Source organism: Coffea eugenioides, chromosome 2, assembly GCF_003713205.1.
Source record: "Coffea eugenioides isolate CCC68of chromosome 2, Ceug_1.0, whole genome shotgun sequence".
Taxonomy (NCBI): domain Eukaryota; kingdom Viridiplantae; phylum Streptophyta; class Magnoliopsida; order Gentianales; family Rubiaceae; genus Coffea; species Coffea eugenioides.
In genome coordinates, this window is record NC_040036.1 from 74,046,633 (window position 1) to 74,068,165 (window position 21,533).

A 21,533-nucleotide genomic window follows, 5' to 3' on the forward strand; every position below is an offset into this window, starting at 1 on the left:
GATAAAGAAATAAATTCCGAAAAAAGGGCTAGTTTATTTTACTTTCAGTGGGTCCAGATTCCATTTTCTCCAAGTAAAAGAACAAAATAGCATTCAAATTTGACAATTATCTACTTGTGATGGATCAATCTGGTAATAACTAATCATTTTATGGATCAGTTTTTCTGGTACTTTATTAATCTATTAAACTCAGTGCTTCATCTCTGAAGTGTAAATGGAAACAAACAAAGAAAAAAATAGAGAAATAAAAAAAGAAAGAAAAAAAAGAGGATAAACTATAAAGAAGAAGCATTTTCTTGGAATTGAGAAGAGGGATCTTGAAACAGAAAGTAAACTAAAGCAAGAAAAACTTTCTTAGTATTTTGTAGTGTAAGTTGTGTACTTCATTTGTTGTTCTTGCACGCTTACTTCGAACTTAGTTGTGAAACTAGTTATGATTACTTCAATAGATAAGGACACTCTTTTTTTTTTTTTTTTAGGAAATACTTGAGGGCACTCTTGAATGGCATTTTTTATTAGGACTGAAATGCCACATTATAGTACTGAATACTAACCCAATCAAATGATTCATGAAACAAATGGTTGTATTAGTCAATTTCATAATGCTGGAAAACAGCCAAAGCAGCCAAACTGTTTTCATGGTACCACCTCATTGTGAAGTATTATTCACATCTTGTGTTGGCTACTAGCATTAGCATTAGGATTAACTGAATCTCTATCTTTCATAGCTTCTTCTCTTTTGGTGGTAGTAGACTAGTAGAGTTGAAATACAGTAAATAGAACTTTGGTTTTCTGTAAATTGGCTTCAAATGGCAGACACCAAAGAAGGTATGACTCAAGAACAGCACCATGTCACCATAGAAGCTCCTCAAGCACTGCAAGACAAGGGAGAAGAAGTAAAAGAAGTTGAAGAGAAGCCTCAGAACAAGACAAAGACTAAACGAGTGGCTTCCTTGGATATTTTCAGAGGCCTCACTGTTGCGGTGCATATTTTTCTCATAATCCCTTTTCTTTCTAACTCTTGAATTCGGATACTGTATTCTTTATGTATGCTAAAGGTATCTGAAACCTTGATATTTTGTTATCAGAGTTGCTAGAAAAATCAGAGTTGTGAAGGAACTTCTTTTATCTGGTTGTTGTTGGATACTTTTGCTTCCTCACCGGAAAGTTTTCGAAACTCTACTGGGAAGCTTTTAGGATTAATAATTTTCAGGAAAATCTTAGGTGCATTAACAAGTGTTTTGTTATGGTGCTGCATCAGCATACAAAACAAATTCTATTACTTTATAAGCAGCTGCTGAACATAGAACCGTTGGGTTTTCTTATTTATTGAAGGAAAGGTATGAGCTGAAAAAATATGAGCATATGATAAAATATAAATAAAGTGGGAATTCTATTCTAATAAGAATTGCTTACAATAGGAATTACTTTGACAAGTTGCCTAATTTGAGTGCTAAAATGGAATTACGAATTTGCCTCCGAGTTCAGTATTGAATCTGTAGTTGCCAGTGCATTCCACTCCTATAAACCAACTATTCATAAGTTACTAATGATTGATATTTTCAAAAACGCAATATCAGAACTATGGTAACCTTACTAGTATCTGCAGTGGAATTCCTTCTTTATGACTGTTGTGACTGTATAAGAGTTTCTAAGTGCAAATGCCTGTGGACAGTTGATGGTACTGGTTGATGATGCTGGAGGAGAATGGCCGGTAATTGGGCATGCACCATGGAATGGTTGCAATCTTGCTGATTTTGTGATGCCATTTTTCCTATTTATTGTCGGAGTGGCAATTGCACTTGCTCTCAAGGTTGATTTTCTGCCTTTGATAGAATGTATGCTTGGCTGAGACCAATATTGCATTGCTTTCTGATTAGTTCTACTGTTTCATATGTAGAGAATACCAAAAAGGTTAATGGCTATTAGAAAGGTAATTTGGAGAACTATCAAACTTCTCTTCTGGGGTCTTCTTTTACAAGGTTTGTTTTACTGTTTTCTTCCCATTTAATGGATGTGTGCTGCTTTGTTGGGGACCATGTCATTTAGTAATATAGTAGCACTTAAATTTAAGTGGTAGAAACTCAAGTTCATTTCAGAATCAATATTCAACAAGTAATTCTTGCAAAAGTATTATAGCTTTCTTTTATTGGCCTTTTGTGGTTAATGGTGGCCAAAAAGTATTGAACTCTAGGAAACTTATTTATATGCTATTATAGATATTCGTAGCCTGACCTCCTTTTGAGCCCCACTAATATATATATATATATATATATATATATATATATATATATATATGTGAACCGAGTTGATACTGGAAGACTGCAGGGGGTGGCTTTGTCAAAATTTAACGTATTTATGTTGCTAAGACAATGACTTTGCATGAAGATGCTCACATGATTTGGAATTGTGTAAAAAGCATTTGAGTTTCAATAGTGATTTGGCAGCCATACTTTCAATGGATTAAGGTTTCCTTCAAGGTGGTAATCTTTCAATAGTTGGCCATATACTGACTCACCCCTTTTAACATTTGAAGGTGGTTACTCTCATGCACCAGATAAACTTACATATGGTGTCGATATGAAAAGAATAAGATGGTGTGGCATTCTCCAGGTGATCCAAATTACATTTTTCTTATTTGTTGAAGTTGACAAGTTTTTTTCTTAGTTCAACAAACTGTACACTGAGCCAATTTTGGTTTGCATTTCTAGAGAATTGCTCTTGCTTATCTGGTAGTGGCATTGTTTGAAATCTCAACAAGAAATGCTCAAGTTAAGGATCTTTCACATCAATGGTTCTCTATATTCAAGATGTATATTTGGCATTGGTTTGTACTCCACTCTTCTTCTGATCTTGTACAATCAATCATATTGTAAAGTATTCTGATTCTGGTATATTCTTCAGGGTGTTAGGAGCATCTGTTTTAATTATTTACCTGGCTGTGTTATACGGAACTCGTGTTCCTGATTGGCACTTCATCGTCCACAATGAAGATAGCACACTTTTGGGCAAGATGTTAACTGTATGTTCTTTGCTTCTGCCATATAAAGAATACAGTTGCCGGGATCCACTGTTTTACAGTTGTAGATGCCATTGATGTTATGTTTACTTTTGCTGGAGATTCAGAAGCAGGGAAAAATAAGCTTTAGCTACTTAGTCGATGTTGGCCATTCATTCTAAGGACATTTAAGAAAATCTGAATTGTCTATGACCAGCTTCATATCCCCTAATTATAATACTTCACAAGATGAACATAATTCATTCATTCAATGCAATCTAAGCATATCATGCAAGTGTAATTGTTGCATTTCTCAACAAAGATCAATGTGCTTCTTAATCATTCTTGTGGTTGTCAAGTGGTGTCTGTTTCCCACTCGCTTCTTTCTCTCTGAGCACCTTCAGTCGAATAGGTAAAGATACTTTGGTACTTGTATATGCATTCTAATTGGTTGATTGTGTAGGTAACCTGCAATGTCAGAGGAAAATTGGATCCTCCTTGTAATGCAGTGGGTTATGTTGACAGAAAAGTGCTTGGTATTAATCACATGTATCAACATCCAGCTTGGAAGAGATCCAAGGTCTGCAGGGCTGTTTTTGAATGCAAAAGTTCTTATCAATCACTACGTACATTGTTTGCTTCTGCTTTACGGCCCTCGGAAACTTTTCATGGTAATTCTGTTCTGCAGGCTTGCACTTACAGTTCTCCTCATGAGGGACCTTTTCGGGATGATGCTCCAGCATGGTGCGTAGCACCTTTTGAACCAGAAGGAATTCTGAGGTATGTATCATTAGTTCATTTCAATTTGAGAACTGGCACTAGTTTTAGTTGAAATATTAGCCTGGTCCTAGTTAACACGTTCCAACAGCTAACTAAATGTATAGCTAAGCCAAAATAGACGATGCTCAATGCGCCTCTTTCTTTTTATTATCTATGTTCAGGATACAGTTTGGAAATTCTAAACAAAAGTCTTTTGACTGCAGCTCAATTTCTGCAATCCTCTCTACAATCATTGGAGTTCATTTTGGACATGTTCTTATACATATGAAGGTTTGATAGATATATATATATCTTATGTTTGGGACAACTGTTATTCACTGAATGTCACTGAAAGTCCTTAGTTCCTGAATTTCAGGATCACTCATCCAGACTTTGGCACTGGACTGTCATGGGTTCAGCTCTTTTGATTTTTGGAATTACTCTTCATTTTACACATGGTGAGCTCTACTGTTCTCTCTTTCCCTATGAGCAAATCAAGCAGCAAATCGTATTTCAAATCCTCGGACTTGGTTTTATTTGACATTAGGCAGCATCTGTAGAGCATGAGATGAAAAAATTACATCTCTCGCTCGTCTGGTCATATACATCAATTTACTCACTGATTTGGTTGGATGCAGCTATTCCCTTAAATAAGCAACTGTATACTCTCAGCTATGTTTGTGTAACGGCAGGAGCAGCAGCTCTAGTGTTCTCAGCATTCTATGTCCTGGTATGCTACTCGCAGAATAATCTTCTGGCCTGCATACATTCTAGTCACACTGGTTCCTTAGTGAAAGCTACAAAACTATGCTTTCTTGATTGTGCACCTGCCTGGTTTGACTTGGCACATAATGAGTTTATCTTCCTCTAGTGCTGACCCTAAAATGCCCTTGGCATTTCAAATGACATACTTTACTGAAACTACATGTCTTGTTTGAGACTTGTACCTCAACAGCTAAGGGTGCGTTTGATAAAACTGAAGTCTGAAGTCTGAAGTCTGAAATCTGAAGTCTGAATCTATTAAATTATTGAATTGTTAAGTATTAAATCTATTAGATTTGAGTGCATATCATATTCAGTGATAAGTGAATAGCTTATCACTTAATTTTGAGAGCAAGTTTTGCCTAGGAATTTAGTGCCACTTAATTAATTTAGATGTTCAATTTTTTGTTATCAAACAGTCTGAATATGTTAAGATCTGAATCCATTAAATTAAGTACCGAAATTTTATGTTTTCAAGCATAGGCATTGGTTGCACTCAGTATAAAATGAGTCTGACTTCCTATGCTAGATAGGCATACTCTTTAACTGGACTTAGATGAGAATTGCAGAAACATGGAAAAAAATGATTACCATGCCACCAGTGAACACACTGTCAAGTTTGCAAGAGAAATTATCATTTCAAATAAGATAATTAGAGCAGGCTTCAGGTAACAAAGGAGGCCATCTTTACATGCAATGGACAATCAAATGAAGCAAAAGAAAGTTTCAAAGTTTTGGGTCTAGCGCCATTCTCTTGCACAAATCAAAACAGAAACTGGTAAATATCAAAGCTTCCTAAAGGCATACAATGACACAAATTCCATGTGCCCTTATTATCTGCATAGATGAATCTTCGAGCCCTCGTGGATACTAACTTAATAATGAATAGTATATCATTGGGGGTATCTGAAATGAGCAAACTCATACTTTTGCTTACTCAATCTTGATCTAATCAAGTATTTCTCACTCCATTCCAGGTTGACATTTGGAAATTGAGGTATCTGTTTCTGCCACTTGAATGGATTGGTATGAACGCCATGCTTGTATATGTCATGGCAGCTGCAGACATTTTCGCAGGATTCATTAACGGGTGGTATTACGACAACCCTCATAACACACTGGTATTCCACTCCTTTTAGCTGCCAAATATTCAGCCTTAATATGTTTATTTTTCACTGCTCAATAATTGCAATACTTGATGAGTGTCTGACTGTCAAAACATTCTCTATAGGTACATTGGATTCAGAAGCACATATTCATTGACGTTTGGCATTCAACAAAAGTAGGGATTCTACTTTATGTCATCTTTGCAGAGATACTGTTCTGGGCTATTGTTGCTGGCATTTTCCACCGGTTGGGAATTTACTGGAAGCTTTAGTTTCAGTGCTTGATGCATTTTGGTCCTTTTCTAGCTTTGTTAATTATAGCACCATATTTCATCATAACTGATACCTTCTGCTACCTGTGTAAGGTTTTATAAGCTGATTTGTTACTGAACTCAACATTTTCAGTAGGTCTCCAAATCAGAAAAATGGGGCTTAAGATGCTCACTCGAATTAGCTGGGGTCCAATGCAGTCACTAGAAATTAAGGAATTTACACTAAAAAAAAAAAAAACAGAGTTCCAACCAAAAATTAATTTCATAGGAATGAGGAATCCATATAATATTGTCTTCAAGAACATGTTGGGCTCTTATCAGTTTTTTTTCCCATTAATTGTGGTAGGACAAAATTACATTATCATATAGGAAGCAAAGTGTGCAAGAACGTCCACTGCAAAACTGATTGGTATATTTTATTCGCGCAAAGTATATGAAAATGAACGTTTTTCATTTTTGTTGACTTGTTTTGCGTAGGGGGGGAAAAACAGAAAGAAGAAGAAGACAAAGAAAAAACTTGATTGTATATATTACCTTAAAAAGAAATTACTAAAAGCTATCACAATATCTGACTTTGTCTTCAATGTTCCTAAATTTTCAAATAGGTGCAAGGTAATGCCAGGCTATCAGATTTATAGATTAGGGAGAATAAAGAGTAAAACGGAGCTTCCTTGTTTGGATTGAAGTTTTTCAAAAAAAAAATTTTATATTTTTCGTGATCATATTTTTTAATCACCTTTTTATCTCACATACATCAAATTATTACAGTATATTTTTCTACAGAAAATCCAAAAAATAGCAATCCCAGCAACCTATTTTTCCAAAAAAATAGCAATCGCTATATTTTTCCAAGAAAACTATTATCTTACTTATAGATACAACTAATATCCTGTGATTGCATTCTATTTTATATCTCTAGCTTATTTATAGTTTGCATACAATTTGAATTATTTCAAGTCAAATGACAAACATGTATAATAAGCTAAATACACAAAAAGAGTGCACAACGTACTATTTTGAGGTAAATGAATATCTTTCCTTATTTCAATTAGGTCTTTTTCACAATTTTTTGTTTGTTGTGCTATGTGGTCATTTCCGTGCATCGCCTTTTTTTTTCTTTTTGAATTGCTTTGATTATAAGTAGTTCATTTATTTTAACAATTCTAAAAAAAATATAATTCAAGCGTGCTACATTGGTCCTCCTAAACTATTGCATACTTTAAAATTAAAAAAAAAGGGAGTTTTCCTAATGGGTATTTATTGTGAACTTGTTAACACACATAAATTTCACCTAAATTATTATGTATATATACATACTAATAATTATTATCTCCCATACATTTATACACTTTTCTTAATTAATCTCGTCTTTAAAAAATTTAATACCTGAGATATATTTCAACGAGTGCTCCATAGGTTACACATACCAAAAGCGAAAAAAGGGTTCTATTCACCTTTTAGAGGCAACCAATTCCCAAATGGGCTAGTCTAGACAAAAACTCCGTTAACTGTTACGGTTCCTGAATCTATATCTTCATTATGGGCTCGGAATCCAATATCTCCATTATGGGCTTTCCTAGTTGTGATCCAATTCAACCACCGAACACTCCAATCCTCGGGAAAAAGTTTCGTCTCCCCTTTCATTTTCTTGAAGAAGAAGTTTTTCTCATTTATTCTCGTGAAAAGTCGGAGCTCACAAGTCTCTTTACTCTCTCAGAACAGATCCCTTTCTCTCTCACACACAACACACACGAGAGACACACACACAATCTGGGGACGGTGAATTGATCGGAGAACATTATGGCGGCGCCGATGGTAGAAGACAGCAACTTCGAAGACGACCAGCTCAACTCCATGTCGACTGACGACATTGTTAGGGCTTCTCGCCTTCTCGATAACGAGATTCGGATCCTCAAGGTTTTTTTTTTTGCATAAATTATTAGTAATATGATTTTGGACTTCATTTGTTTGCTATGAGAAGTTGATTTTTTTGGGGAAAATGATAAAATTAAATTATTGATGTTGATGGTGCAATTTTGGTGAAATTCAGGAAGAGTTGCAGAGGACGAATCTAGAATTGGATTCCTTCAAGGAGAAGATTAAGGAGAATCAAGAGAAAATTAAGCTCAATAAGCAGCTTCCTTACTTGGTCGGCAATATAGTAGAGGTGATTTTTACTTTTAGGGTATTTTAGTTTCAATGTTTCGTTTCTGACCTTTTATGCTGTAAATTTCACTTATAATTTTAGACCAAAAGGAAAGTTTTTTTTTTAAGTTTTTGTGCATGTTGAGAGAAACTTTGCGTATAAGTTTATTTGATGAGCATTTCCATCGTTCATGCTTTTGACCATGGTTTTTTCATTTTGAACTTCTGAAACTTATTGGGATAAACAAAATTAAAAGAGAACGCTAATTGTGTGAAGGTTTCTGTGGTTCAGGATGCTAATTTGATAAAAGAAAACCTAAACTTTATCCAGATTTTCCCTGAGACATTCAGAGGAGAAAGAAGATAGGAGAAGAATTTAGTACCGCTTAAAATTTACTGTGAGATTTATAACTATTTTTCTGTATCCAAAATCTTTTAATCGTCTTCCATTAGCTTAAAGTTTTGGGTTGTTGGTGGAATCAGCATCAGCCTACACACCTATTACTGGCGCTTTTGATGTGGAGGGCCCTTTAATTGTATGCATTATTGCTTTTTTAGTTACTTCTTGCTTTTCTTTAACTTGAAACGTTTTGGCTTGAGCCTTGTTCTCTATTTTTACCCCCCCCCCCTCAGTGAATGCATTGGGTTTCATTTGACTTGGGTGGGGAAAACAAAATTAGGACCATAAGTCAAATTCGTTCTGGATTTTGTTGTGTTTCAATTTCTCTGGCAGTTATCTTCCATTATACTTTTGCTGGAGAGTCCATGCTGAGGTTCTAGGTGAAGGAGCAGGTGTTTTTCAAAGGATTTATTTTTCATCATGTGATTCCATGTTCTCATCAAAAGCCTCCTTTGGGGTCAGCATATCATATAATGTATGTTATTTATTTTTCTGGTGATTGCTATATTAGCTAATATGACTTTGCACTTTTCAGATTTTGGAAATGAACCCAGAGGAAGAGGCTGAGGAAGATGGTGCAAATATTGACCTTGACTCTCAAAGGAAGGGCAAATGTGTTGTATTGAAAACTTCCACTCGCCAAGTAAGTTGCCTTATAGAAAGCTTTAATGATTGTTTATGAGCTCACGCTTCTAGAATCATGTCTAGTTCATCATAAAGTCCATACATTTTTTGGTTTTTCTAAACATTTTGTATTTTGATTGTAGACAATTTTCCTTCCTGTTGTTGGCCTTGTTGACCCTGATAAATTAAAGCCTGGGGATTTGGTTGGAGTAAATAAAGATAGTTACTTGATCTTGGACACACTACCGTCTGAGTATGATTCTCGAGTCAAGGCGATGGAAGTTGATGAAAAACCAACTGAAGATTATAATGACATTGGTGGTCTGGAGAAACAGGTAAAGTTCTTACTTTTTGGAATGCTTTCTGTTGTGGCATTCTTGGATTTACTTATTTAGTTGGCCATGCTTATGGAATTGTGTTCATTGTCATAGATCCAAGAACTTGTTGAAGCCATTGTTTTGCCTATGACCCACAAAGAACGGTTTCAGAAGTTGGGAATTCGTCCACCAAAAGGGGTCCTTTTGTACGGACCTCCTGGAACAGGGAAGACATTAATGGCTCGTGCATGTGCTGCCCAAACAAATGCTACTTTCCTTAAGCTGGCTGGACCCCAGCTTGTACAGGTGATTATGATCCCCATAGATATCCTGGATAATTTGTCAAGTGGTCCTCTAATTGTCATTTTTGGTCTCTTCTAAGTCTGTTTATTGGAACTTCCTGTGGTTTCTTCTGGGATACTCTATGGTGTAATTTCTAATGAAGCATGTCACATATTCACTCGTTTGTCTGCTAGTAGGAGTTTAGGTCGGATGCTCTGCTTGGAGTTTCTAGCAAAAATTATCTTTTTGCTTTCAAACTTAGGATACTCTTTCCATTCAACGTGCCTTTTTTTTCAAATTTTTTTTTCGGTTAATGAGCATTAGCGAATGCCAGAGAACTAGTTACAAATTTGACTTTTAAGGGGCAAATAGAAGTCTCATCTTTATTTTTGAAGAATTACTAGTGTTTTCACTAATCAAAACAGAGGACTTAATTGCTGCACCTTATCATGGATTTTGGAGCACCATAAGAATTCAATAATTTGCCTAATCTTTAAATTTTAGGCCTTTTTGGAGGAAGTATTCAGATTTCTCTTTGGTGCTTTTGTTGCTAGATGGTTTTAACTTTTCCCTTCTATCCATATTCTTAATATGAGATTTAATTTATTCTTAAAAGAGAGGGTTGTGGTTAGCTTAGTTTTCCAGGTGACAAATGATTCTGCAATGTGGTGCATGAGCGCTGTAATTTGGTGTTCTTTAATAAAGTTGACAGGCAATTTGTATATAATATAACTAAATATACTTTGATGCAGATGTTCATTGGAGATGGAGCAAAGCTTGTCCGTGATGCTTTCCAGCTTGCAAAGGAAAAATCTCCTTGTATAATCTTTATTGATGAGATTGATGCTATTGGTACAAAGCGTTTTGATAGGTAAGCAAATCGCTCGGGGTACTGCTTGATTTTATTCAGCCTGGGGTTTTTTGTGCTTAATGGATTCTCATGGTTTATAAGACGTAATTTATTAAAAATTGGAAAGAAAAAAAGAGTAAAGCATTGCATAGCCCTATACAGATTGTGGCAGGTGTCCATCCTTCTCTGATCAAGTTATACTTTCATTTTGCAGTGAAGTCAGTGGGGATAGGGAGGTCCAGAGAACTATGTTAGAACTGCTTAATCAGCTTGATGGTTTTAGCAGCGATGATCGGATAAAGGTTTCTTTTTTTATTTTTTTTCACACCCCTTTTCCTTGTTCTCGTTTTGTTGGCATATGATTTTTGCGGTTAACTTGGGATAGGTTTTGACACACAGGCAGTAGATGTTCTTCCTAGTGTAGTGCTATTTTGGTGCTTTTTGCAATGATATTAGATTTTAGTCATTTATGTTACTTAGTGGGCTTCTATGAAATTATGTCTAGTTTCTGACAGTTTTGTGCTTGTGTATCTTGGTTAGGTTGTTCTTATTTTTTTTTTGCTTTGGTAAAACATCTGCAGGTGATAGCGGCGACAAATCGAGCTGACATTCTAGACCCTGCCTTGATGAGATCTGGTCGACTTGATCGCAAAATCGAGTTCCCCCATCCGTCTGAGGAGGCCAGGGCTCGGATCTTGCAGGTACATCTCTTAACTTAGATTATCCTTTTCTTGCTGCTTAATCATCATGCTTTAGTATTGTCCATACCTTTCTGGGGTTTACTTATCATTTTTAATCATTTTATCTTGATGTGGTGGTATTGCAGATACACTCCAGAAAGATGAATGTTCACCCTGATGTGAACTTTGAGGAGCTGGCTCGTTCAACAGATGATTTCAATGGGGCACAACTGAAAGCCGTCTGCGTAGAAGCAGGCATGCTAGCACTGCGGCGCGATGCCACTGATGTCTGTCTCTCTCTCCGCATTGTTTTTTTCTTAATATTTTTTTTTTCCTGTTCCCGACGTCTTGGTTAGACACAATTTGTGAAAGGTATTTGCACATTTAGATACCAAAAGCAGGGATAGGGGTAGAAGATGGGGATTCAAAATAGTCGTCTTTTTTTTTTAAGAATATTTTGGGGATTACGTATTCTGCTGGGATTAATATGAGAAATTGATTAAGAAGCTGCACATGGAAGTTGGAATGTTTTTTCATGGAGGGGGTTTCAGACATCTGAGCTCATTTTTTAAAACAACTCTCTTCTTTTTCCAGGTGAACCATGAAGACTTTAATGAAGGTATCATCCAAGTTCAAGCAAAGAAGAAAGCCAGCTTAAATTACTATGCATAGAGATCATGTGGGTTCGGTGATTTCAAGCATTGTGGACGGCAAACGTAGGCTCACGTCATAACTCCATTTACTTGGCTGTGCTGCCATTCTCGTACCCACACTCATATTTTTTTCCCTTGGGAAAATCAAAAGAGAGAGAAAAGTGGAGGAAAGAAAAGAGTGTTCTAAAACTAAATCAGGAAAACAAGTTTCAGGCGGTAGATCTTTTTCTTGTACCAACACTAAGCCGTACTGGTTGACATTTTGATTTGTATGTATTTGAATGCACAACGCAGTGGAATATTTGGGTCGCTGGTGTAACTTCTTTGCTTGTCCCTCCAAGATTTTGAACCCGGCTTTTAATATTGTTCGACGCATTACTGGGTTGGACTTTCTTTGGTTGTGAATGTGCACTGTAGGATGTTTTAGCAATTAGCGTGAAGACAGTGTACTTAGATCTACCAAATTGCTTAGTTCCTCATTTTATCTTTTTGGTCAGTTTCATATGATCATGTAGATGCACTCTTTTCTATAATTACTGAGAAGGCATCCACTAATCTGAGAAGGCATCCACTTCATGCAACTCAATGAACCAAAAATAACAACTCAAAACTACACTGATGTAAGTTGTTGGCAAAGTCATTAGGGAACTCATATTATTCTCAAAATCCTCTGTTAAAACATATAAGCATGTAAGAAAATGTAGCTATCAAAATTTAAAACGCCAAGGCAAGGCGTGTTCTACTGCCAAATACTAGCACAACTTGAACTTAATAAAGACCACTACACAAAACAGCTTCCTGATTATTGCACGCTTTATTTCTAGCATTTGACCTCCTTCAGCCCAGGTGCAAGGTAAAGAAAAGTTGGATCGGTGGCACCTTCTTTGTAGTATGCAAACACGATTGAGCCCTCATCACGCATGCTCTCACCAACAAAGCTGCAGAACACATAAAAAGATTCAGACAATCAATGAATGTTTTCATCCAAAAATTTCAAATGCGGAAGTAGAGAAAGAATCCTGTTTCATCAAATAGGGTCGACACAGAGACAGGGAAAAGATCGAGTGGACTTACAACTGAAGGTCGCTCAGCTTTGACAGGAGGTATTTAGTTGCTCCTTCAATGTTCTTTTTGAAGGCATCCAACTTCTCAGGCTCCAACTTTGGACTTAAATTCTTGATATATTTCTTGATGTATGCAACAAACTGCTTTTTGTCGAAAGGGGGTTGCTCCTACAAAGAGGCAAGATGCTCTTTATTGAATAACAAGAAAGAATAAAAGAGGAGGTCCAATTTGGAGTAGTTTTGCAGCAAAAGTATACCAACCTGAAGTCTGAAAGTATCAACAATATCGACAACCTTGACAGCTTGGTCGTCAACTCCTTCATCTTCTTCTCCACCTTCAGCAGAAGGATTGGCCCCAATATTCACCTCCACAGCACCTTGAACGACCCACTGATTGAACATTCCAATAATTAATGTCAAATTTGACTTGTCACAAATAAATTTTTCATGCTAATATGTGAAGCATCGCCTAAAATGTCTCTTTCCCTCCTGATACAGAACAATTCTACAAAACAAAAAATAGTTGAAATAAAAAAAAAGGGACGAAAGCCTTTACCTTCCCTTCTACTTCCCACAGCATTCCATTCTCAATTTCCTTATAGGGGAATGAGTCGGATAGAAGCTCATCGCCTGGAAATAATAAAAAATATCATAGTATTACTTTCTTGAAGCAATAAATAAAGACTAAAAGGAGGAGTTGATGCAGTTGACAGCTAAAAAAGGACCAGTACCCGATCACACAGGAAAGAGATTGCCACAAATCACAGCTTAAAAAAAGCTATCCGTGAGAAATAGTATGAAGTTTCAATCTTTACATTAGAAGGAAAACATAATTGCAAGAAACTCTGCAAGAATGCTACGATGAATCTGGTAGCCACAGAAGCAACTGCTAAGCTTATGTAAAAGGTATACCAATTAGCCATCTTTAAATATTTTTAGATCCCAATTAATCAGTACCAACAAACTTTTACTGACAATTTGGCAACTAGTGTACACCATAAAACTCAACATGCTCTGAGATTAGAAGATTCCCCAGCAACACAGGCAGTGCACTTGTGCTTTCTTAAATAATAGTGGCAATTAACAAGTCAATTGCTCCTAAATTGAAATTAAACATGCTTGATATCATTTTCCGACCAAGTTTCCCTTGAAGGGTTATCTAGAATTCCTTAGTTTTGTGCTCCTAAAATAATCTTCAGGGTAAACTCTAATCATTCTGGTATCAACGAAGGACAGAAGTAAAGACTCTGCACCGATACTATTTTCTTCCTTGAATTGAAATACATAACCGAAGAAACACACAGGTAGATCAGCCCCAACGTTAAACACATAATTGGTATCCAATTATAGAAACCAAATAAATAACAAGTTTACATCCAACAATACAATCTAAAGGGTTTTTCTTCTTCTTTTTTTTTCATGGTTTTCACATGTATGAACTCATGCGAGAAGACAACCAAAAAAAAAAGTACAAAAGAATTAAATTAAACTCTTAAGCAAACAAAACATAGGAACTGTTACAAGAAAAAGCAACTAAGGTTGTATCATGCAACAAAGTTTTCAGACAGAAAAGGTTAAGAAAAGAAGTGTACCAGAAAGAAGATCCTGGTAAACCAACATGTTTGCAGACTTGAAGTTTCCTTGGTTGTCAGATTTTTTCTTTCTGCAGCCACTATGGAAGACGTACTATGCTATAATTGTACAGTAAGAGGTAACGAAAGAAAAGGTAGTCCTCCTAATAAAGCCGGGGTGGTGAGCTTTTATAGTGGAGAATTTGACGGTGTCCCTTCAGGAATAGGAAAATCCTAATTAAGAAAACCACTTCATATTAGGATTTACTTTCAAATTTAAATAATCTTTTGATTTGTTTTTAGGAAAAGAAAATCCTAATTTCAGAAACCTCCCCTAAGGTTTCTGACAATTTTATTGAGTTCTCTTGAGATTTAAAAAATTACACATACCTCCCTTGTCATTTAAAATGACAATTTTACCCTTAAATATTTTAATGAAATTCCCTTATTTGGTATGTTTATATTTAAAATGAGTTTTAAAATTATTTTTTCATTCTTTTTCCTTCTTATACCTTTTTTTTAATTATTTGCCAATAAAACTGTAGAATTATTACTTTTGCTTCTAGTTTCTATTGTAACCAAACGTCGAACTAGTGTTTTTTTTTTATGAATTAATTTTATATGTAATTCAATGTTTTTGCTGATTTTTGTTTTCTATTTTGTGGTACTAAAATTAACAATAAATAAAAAAAGGGCCCAAAATCACTACCAAATTATGATAATTCCACTACTCGAAAAATTCATAAACTCTAAATAAATTATTTCAACATTTTCTTTTCTATCTTATAAATCTAAGTCCATAATAAAATACCATCAAAAGTACCCTATCATAATGATAAAATTATTATTATAGTTATTTATTAAATAGTAGATATGGACACGAAAAATTTGACACATTTTCCTTATAATTATACTCGATAATCTTATAATTATATAGAAAAATAAATTAAAACTCATTACACAAGGGCATTTTTGAGTATTCATTTAAAAAATTGACCAAGTCAATATCATTTTAAGATTTTGTTACTAAAACTATCAAATCAAGGGAGGTAAGTATAATTTTTCAAACTTTAGGTGCTTAGTGAAATTATCAAAAATCTCAGGGGAGGTTTCTGAAATTATCCCAAAGAAACTTGCAAATTAATGGGATTTTGGGAATTAGATTCTCCTCCTCTTTTGACTGATGGCCGACATGGGCCTTTCTTCTCCGGCCGGTTGTTTTCTTGACTAGTAGTGCCATTTGTACACTTCTATTCTACCTCACTAGACAAGTGGGATGCAAGTGATATACACTTATGTATGTTGTGTATGTCTGCTGGCGGTGCATTGAATTTGGATTGCCATCATTTACTTCTTCTGACTTTGGATCAACCCCAATAAAGATTGATATTATTATCAATTTCCGGAAAAAATATTATTTTAAAAATATATAGAAGGGTCACTTTATGGTTCAAAATGAAAAAACGAGATAATAAGTGAAACCATAAAAAGGGCAGAGAATATCTGCTTTGAGTACGGTTACATGGTAAATGGTAAATCTTACTATTTTTTTTTCTTTTTTTTTTCTGACGGAGTGGGTGTCCGGACACGATAACCACGAAACTCGGATCCTTGCAGGCACTGAACACCAGCTCCTAAGGAGGTTTGCTGAGACCAACCGAATTCGGATCCTTGTATGTCTGCTGGCGGTGCATTGAATTTGGATTGCCATCATTTACTTCTTCTGACTTTGGATCAACCCCAATAAAGATTGATATTATTATCAATTTCCGGAAAAAATATTATTTTAAAAATATATAGAAGGGTCACTTTATGGTTCAAAATGAAAAAACGAGATAATAAGTGAAACCATAAAAAGGGCAGAGAATATCTGCTTTGAGTACGGTTACATGGTAAATGGTAAATCTTACTATTTTTTTTTCTTTTTTTTTTCTGACGGAGTGGGTGTCCGGACACGATAACCACGAAACTCGGATCCTTGCAGGCACTGAACACCAGCTCCTAAGGAGGTTTGCTGAGACCAACCGAGCTGCCCATGAGGGGCAGGCAATTTGGTGAGAGGCAAGGGTTGAACCCCTAACCTCCCACCCCACCAAGACAGGTGGTGGCCACTGAGCTAGAGCTCTATGGTTGGTAAATCTTACTATTAACTTGGTGGTATTGTAGTATTATCATAGACTTGTGAATTTTCTCATTAGTTAGTTGAAATATCAAATTTACCATTTTGGTTAGAATATATTGATTTTGAATTAGTTAAACTGAAGTGATGAGAGTTGGATATTACTCACAGACACTTAAAGAATGATAACTTCAATCAATAAGCCAACTCTTGCTATCGTTGGTTCACTCAAATTGGGTGAAAATTATTACATAGGGATGGCAACTATTAGACTAAAAATCTATGTTCACGAGAATTGAGTTAAATAAATAAATGATAATGATTAATAAGATTATGGATTATTCATTAAGTTTAGTTTTGATGATGGACTATCAACAGGTGATCCCATAAGTTTTATTTATGAAGGGTAATTGGGTAACCCAATAAGTTTGGTTTATTAAGGGTATCATTTGTTGGGTTTATTTCTTTCTCACTATTTAGACACCATCTTTGGTGCGATTCTTTTGTTTCAATTTGTATGTGATTGATTGTTGAGCAATGACTGTTTTTATTTTGATGTGCTAAACTGTTGGTTTAATAAAAGTTAAATTAGAGAGTTTTTAAACCATTTAGATGCATGTAATTTGGGGTTGTTTGGCAAATGAATTTTGCCAACTTTTTTTTAACAATTTTAACTACATTAATATATAAAAAAAAAAACTCCCTAAAATTTTTAAAATTTACACCTCAAAATACCAAAAACACACGCAAAATTTTTTTTCTTTCATTCCTTTTTTTTTTCTTCCTTCCCCCACCACAGCCTTCGCCGCAAATCAATACCAACTGACACCTCTGTTGATGTTAGCACCGATTTTCTTTTTTTCTTTCTTTCTCTTATCCCTTTCCTCCTTCCTTCTCCTTTCTCCCTCCCTCTCCTCCTCCCATCCCCTCTTCCCTACCACTTCCTCTTGTTCTCCCCTTCTCCTCCTCTCGTCCTCTCTCCCTTTCCCATGTACAATCTAGTCGCGTGACCAGATCGCTAGTCATAGTGACTAGATCACGCGAAAGGGGAGGGGAAAGGTGGTGAAGAGAGGGAGAGGAGAGGGGAGGAGGGAGAAGGAGAAGGATGGGAGAGGAGTGAAAAGAAGGAGAGAGAGAAAAAAATATATTTAAAAAAAAAACTTCATCTATTGTCGGTGCTGGTCATCTGTCGAGGTTTTGGCAACCGGCAGTAGGGAGGGAATAAGATCAGTGGTGGGTGAGGGAGATGAAGAGGAGAGGAAAGAAAACGAAAACGAAAAGAAAAAAGAAAAAAATTTACTCACCCCAAAAAGTTTTTCTACAAATTTTATAATAAATTACAGTAAAATTTTAAACAAATACCCAAAAAACTCAACCAACTACCTCTGGAGTAGTTGGCCACCAGGGAGAGGTATAAGACTCTCCTTGAGTGTAGGTCAAATCTCTTGGCCTGCATTCTTTTTCAAGATTTTCAGAAAAAATTTATCAGCGGGTGCAAAGGTATCCATCTAATCCGATAGCAGTTGACCCCCTTGGATCCACCCCTTCCTCTTAGTGTAAAGTAGGAGTAGGAGTAGGTATAAAATTTATTCTGTCAAAAAAAAAAGCCCAAAAAACTCATTTGGTTTCATGAAGAATTGGACTAATTCCACAATACACCCCCAAACTTGTACATTTTTCCACTTTGCGTCTTAAAATTTTGATTTTAGATACTTTGCACTTTAAACTCCTAGTTTTGAATATTTTGCACCTTAAACTCTCAAACTTGTCCAATTTAAGTCCAATCGATGACTACATTTGCAAAATTAATGAGATAAAGAGCGGTGAAAATCAATGACAATATACTGTTTTATTCTAACTATGATCTCTTAACTTTTTTGACTACTTTTAATACATTATCATTGATTTATAAGGTCCTAATTATTTATATTATTAATAAAATTTACGAGATAAAAAATGACACAAATTAACAACAATATATTGTTTTATTTTTGTCATGACATGTGGCACCTTTTGACAACTTTCAACATATTATCATTGATTTGTTGGGTCCTCTATATCATTAATTTTGACTAAAGTTGTTATTGATTGAAATTAAATAGAACAAATTTATGGTGCAAAGTATTCAAAATTAAAGTTTAGGATGCAGAGTGAGAACGTGTACAATTTTAGGAGTGCAAAATAGATTAGTACTAAAGAATTTGATAGGGTTAATCACGTTTAACAAGCGACTTAAGATGTGTCTGATAAAATTAAAGTCTAAAAACTGAATTTGAAATCGAAGTCTGAATTTATTAAGTTATTGAATGATTAAGTATTAAGACTCCGTTTGATAAACCTGAATCTAAATTCTGAAATCTAAATACCAAGTAATTTGCTGAATTTTAAATATTAAAAAGAAATATATGAATGTCTGAATCTTAATGTTGAACCTATTTATACTTTTTGATAAACATTTATAACTGAATACTTAATAAGCTAAATTGTACAATTTTGCTCTTCTATCTTTTCATCCAAAAAAGAAATAAAATGTATGATTTAATTAACTTAAAATTGTTAGGTACGAAACTGATAATATTTATTTTAAAATCAAATTAATATAAAAGATGAAATATATTATGGAAAACATTAAAAGAAACATTACAATCCAATAATTCATATAACATCTAATATTTTAAATAGAAAATTTATAATTAGATAAGGATTTTAAATAGAGAATATTAGATTGTTTAATTAGATAAGGATTTTAAATAGAGAATATTTGTTTAATTAGATAAGAATTTTGAACGTAATTAACAAACAAGAGTAGATTTAATAGATAAAATAAGGTAGTTGAAGTAAGTATGTTGATTCTTATCATAATTAAGCATTCAGTTATGATTCTTGTACTGAAAAAAAACACACACAAATTCAGCACCACTTAACAAATTTAGCAGATAAATTTTTATTTATCAAACAACCAAAACTTCTGAATGTCTGAAAAAGTTCAATTTTAGCACTTTTTTTTATGTTATCAAACAAATTCTAAATATAATATATATAAGTGTATATCATATAAAGTGACAAGTGAATAGTTTATAATTTATTTTTGAAAGTAGTTTTGTTTAGAAAATTCAGTGTATTTAGGTCCTGTTTGATAACCTAATTTAGCATTTAAATTTAATGGATTCAGATCTTAACATGTTCAGACATGTTTGATAATCAAATATTGAACATCTGAATTAATTAAATGGCACTGAATTTTCTAGGTAAAACTTGGTCTAAAAAATAAATGACAAGTTATTCACTTATCACTGAATGTGATATACGCTCAAATGTATTACATTTAATACTTAACAATTCAATAATTTAATGGATTCAGACTTTAGATTTCATATTTCAAATTTTAGTTTTATCAAACGTACCTTTAATTAATTCAGATGTAACATATTTTATTATTAAACACATCTAAATATGTTAAGATTTCAATCCATTAAATTTACGTGCTGAATTGAATTATCAAATAGAACCTTACTTTGTCAACCTAAGTACTAACCCGTGAGCAAATAGGTTTAGTAGACTTATCTAAGAAGTAATGAGCTTTTTCTTTAAATAAAATATTATAATTTTATTAAATCTGCACTCGCATCTAGTGGTATACAAATATACCAACAGATGTTAAATATGAAAGAATGAATGCTAAAAATTAATAAAAAATAAAAATAAAAATTGCGCCTTGAAATTTAGATATATTCAAGGGTAAAATACAAAAAAACCCCCTGTAATAAACCTAATACACAGAAAAACCCTCTATGGTTTTAAAATATACAACACGACACCCTGTACTTTGAACTAAATTGTAAAGGTGACGGAATCCTCTGAAATGACTTATTGAAACCTAAAAAAAAAAAATTATACCTAATTTTTAACAAATATACCTGTTTTATCCCTTACCCTCAATTCTCTCTATCTAAAGAATAAAACAAATGATTTTTTTGAGTTGTCTTTTGCTTAATTATATTAGGGCATTTTGATCATTTCCTCCATTTCCGTTAAGTTTAACGGATTCCGTCACCTTTACAATTTAGTTCAAAGTACGGGGTGTCGTGTTGTATATTTTGAAATCACGAGGGGCTTTTTTGTATATTAGGTTTACCGCAGGGAGCTTTTTTATTTTTTACCCTATATTCAAAGATAAAACAGTATAGGCTCGATATATATTTTCAACCGCCTATGCCACATATGCTAATTAACTGCTTCAGACTCCGAATGTCATATCTGCTAACTAAACTTAATAAAACTCAAAGCTAACAAAAGCAATTAAAAAACTAAAAACTCTTACTAAAAATCTCTGCATGGGAGAATAAAATTCTCATTAGAAAAGTTTAAAAGGGAAGAAACTCTCGCTATGTAGTTTTATAAGAGAAGAAACTCTTACTAGGTAACCTTAAGAGATACTTACTACACAAAAAGAAAAATAAAAATAATCATGAAGGAGAAGGAGACTACTCGAGATTGATACCCCTCTACCATATCTATCATACAGTATATCTTTTAGATTCAACATCAACCATGCTTCAACCTTGGAGAACGATGCTTTGCTTGCAAGGAAAAAAAAAAAAATTCTAAGGAGGAGGATAATTCAGATTTAGGAGTGATGTTCAGCAGTTAAGAGCTTGGTATGAGGGTTTGGTGCCAACAAGCTGCCAATTGACATCCTTAATTCTATGAATTTAACCAACTACAATGCATCACAATCAACCACTAGAGTGCAACGGCGAATGAAACTTGTCAATGGTGGCTAGTTGTCTTTGAGTTGGGCCTCGCAGTAGATCATTTCTTTTCCATCTGGGCTGCCTCCAAGTAGGGCTCATCATTGATGTTTGGTACACCTATCTCAGAATGCAGCAAAGGCCAAAATCCATAACAATAACAAGGCAGTGTAAATTTTT

At 34.4% G+C, this 21,533-nt stretch overlaps 3 protein-coding genes across 3 annotated transcripts; 2 read left to right on the plus strand and 1 right to left on the minus strand.

Moving 5' to 3' along the window:
- The first annotated feature begins 590 nt into the window (after positions 1-590).
- LOC113762490 (heparan-alpha-glucosaminide N-acetyltransferase) lies at positions 591-6,021 on the plus strand. Its single transcript, XM_027305963.1, has 13 exons — positions 591-983; positions 1,676-1,813; positions 1,901-1,982; positions 2,537-2,613; positions 2,712-2,827; positions 2,905-3,022; positions 3,462-3,578; positions 3,687-3,778; positions 3,982-4,048; positions 4,134-4,215; positions 4,396-4,487; positions 5,497-5,640; positions 5,751-6,021. Exons 1-13 carry the CDS (start codon positions 810-812, stop codon positions 5,895-5,897), a joined length of 1,446 nt encoding a protein of 481 aa, XP_027161764.1. The 5' UTR covers positions 591-809; the 3' UTR covers positions 5,898-6,021.
- Positions 6,022-7,552: 1,531 nt separating this feature from the next.
- LOC113760975 (26S proteasome regulatory subunit 6A homolog) lies at positions 7,553-12,319 on the plus strand. Its single transcript, XM_027303749.1, has 10 exons — positions 7,553-7,814; positions 7,948-8,064; positions 8,978-9,085; positions 9,210-9,401; positions 9,498-9,689; positions 10,418-10,536; positions 10,730-10,817; positions 11,097-11,216; positions 11,342-11,482; positions 11,790-12,319. Exons 1-10 carry the CDS (start codon positions 7,698-7,700, stop codon positions 11,865-11,867), a joined length of 1,272 nt encoding a protein of 423 aa, XP_027159550.1. The 5' UTR covers positions 7,553-7,697; the 3' UTR covers positions 11,868-12,319.
- A 150-nt stretch (positions 12,320-12,469) lies between these two features.
- On the minus strand, positions 12,470-14,641 carry LOC113762075 (translationally-controlled tumor protein homolog). Its single transcript, XM_027305329.1, has 5 exons — positions 14,505-14,641; positions 13,469-13,542; positions 13,174-13,302; positions 12,923-13,080; positions 12,470-12,786 (listed from the first exon to the last, which is right to left on the minus strand). Exons 1-5 carry the CDS (start codon positions 14,530-14,532, stop codon positions 12,669-12,671), a joined length of 507 nt encoding a protein of 168 aa, XP_027161130.1. The 5' UTR covers positions 14,533-14,641; the 3' UTR covers positions 12,470-12,668.
- Between the last annotated feature and the right edge of the window lie 6,892 nt (positions 14,642-21,533).

Coding starts and splice junctions, on each gene's coding strand:
- LOC113762490 (XM_027305963.1), top strand. CDS start 810: ATGGCAGACACCAAAGAAGGTATGACTCAAGAACAGCACCATGTCACC. Junction 3,023..3,461: donor TTTTGGGCAAGATGTTAACT/GTATGTTCTTTG, acceptor TTGATTGTGTAG/GTAACCTGCAATGTCAGAGG. Junction 4,216..4,395: donor TACTCTTCATTTTACACATG/GTGAGCTCTACT, acceptor GGTTGGATGCAG/CTATTCCCTTAAATAAGCAA.
- LOC113760975 (XM_027303749.1), top strand. CDS start 7,698: ATGGCGGCGCCGATGGTAGAAGACAGCAACTTCGAAGACGACCAGCTC. Junction 9,402..9,497: donor TTGGTGGTCTGGAGAAACAG/GTAAAGTTCTTA, acceptor TCATTGTCATAG/ATCCAAGAACTTGTTGAAGC. Junction 11,483..11,789: donor TGCGGCGCGATGCCACTGAT/GTCTGTCTCTCT, acceptor TTCTTTTTCCAG/GTGAACCATGAAGACTTTAA.
- LOC113762075 (XM_027305329.1), bottom strand. CDS start 14,532: ATGTTGGTTTACCAGGATCTTCTTTCTG. Junction 13,303..13,468: donor TGTGGGAAGTAGAAGGGAAG/GTAAAGGCTTTC, acceptor ATGTTCAATCAG/TGGGTCGTTCAAGGTGCTGT. Junction 12,787..12,922: donor AAGCTGAGCGACCTTCAGTT/GTAAGTCCACTC, acceptor TGTGTTCTGCAG/CTTTGTTGGTGAGAGCATGC.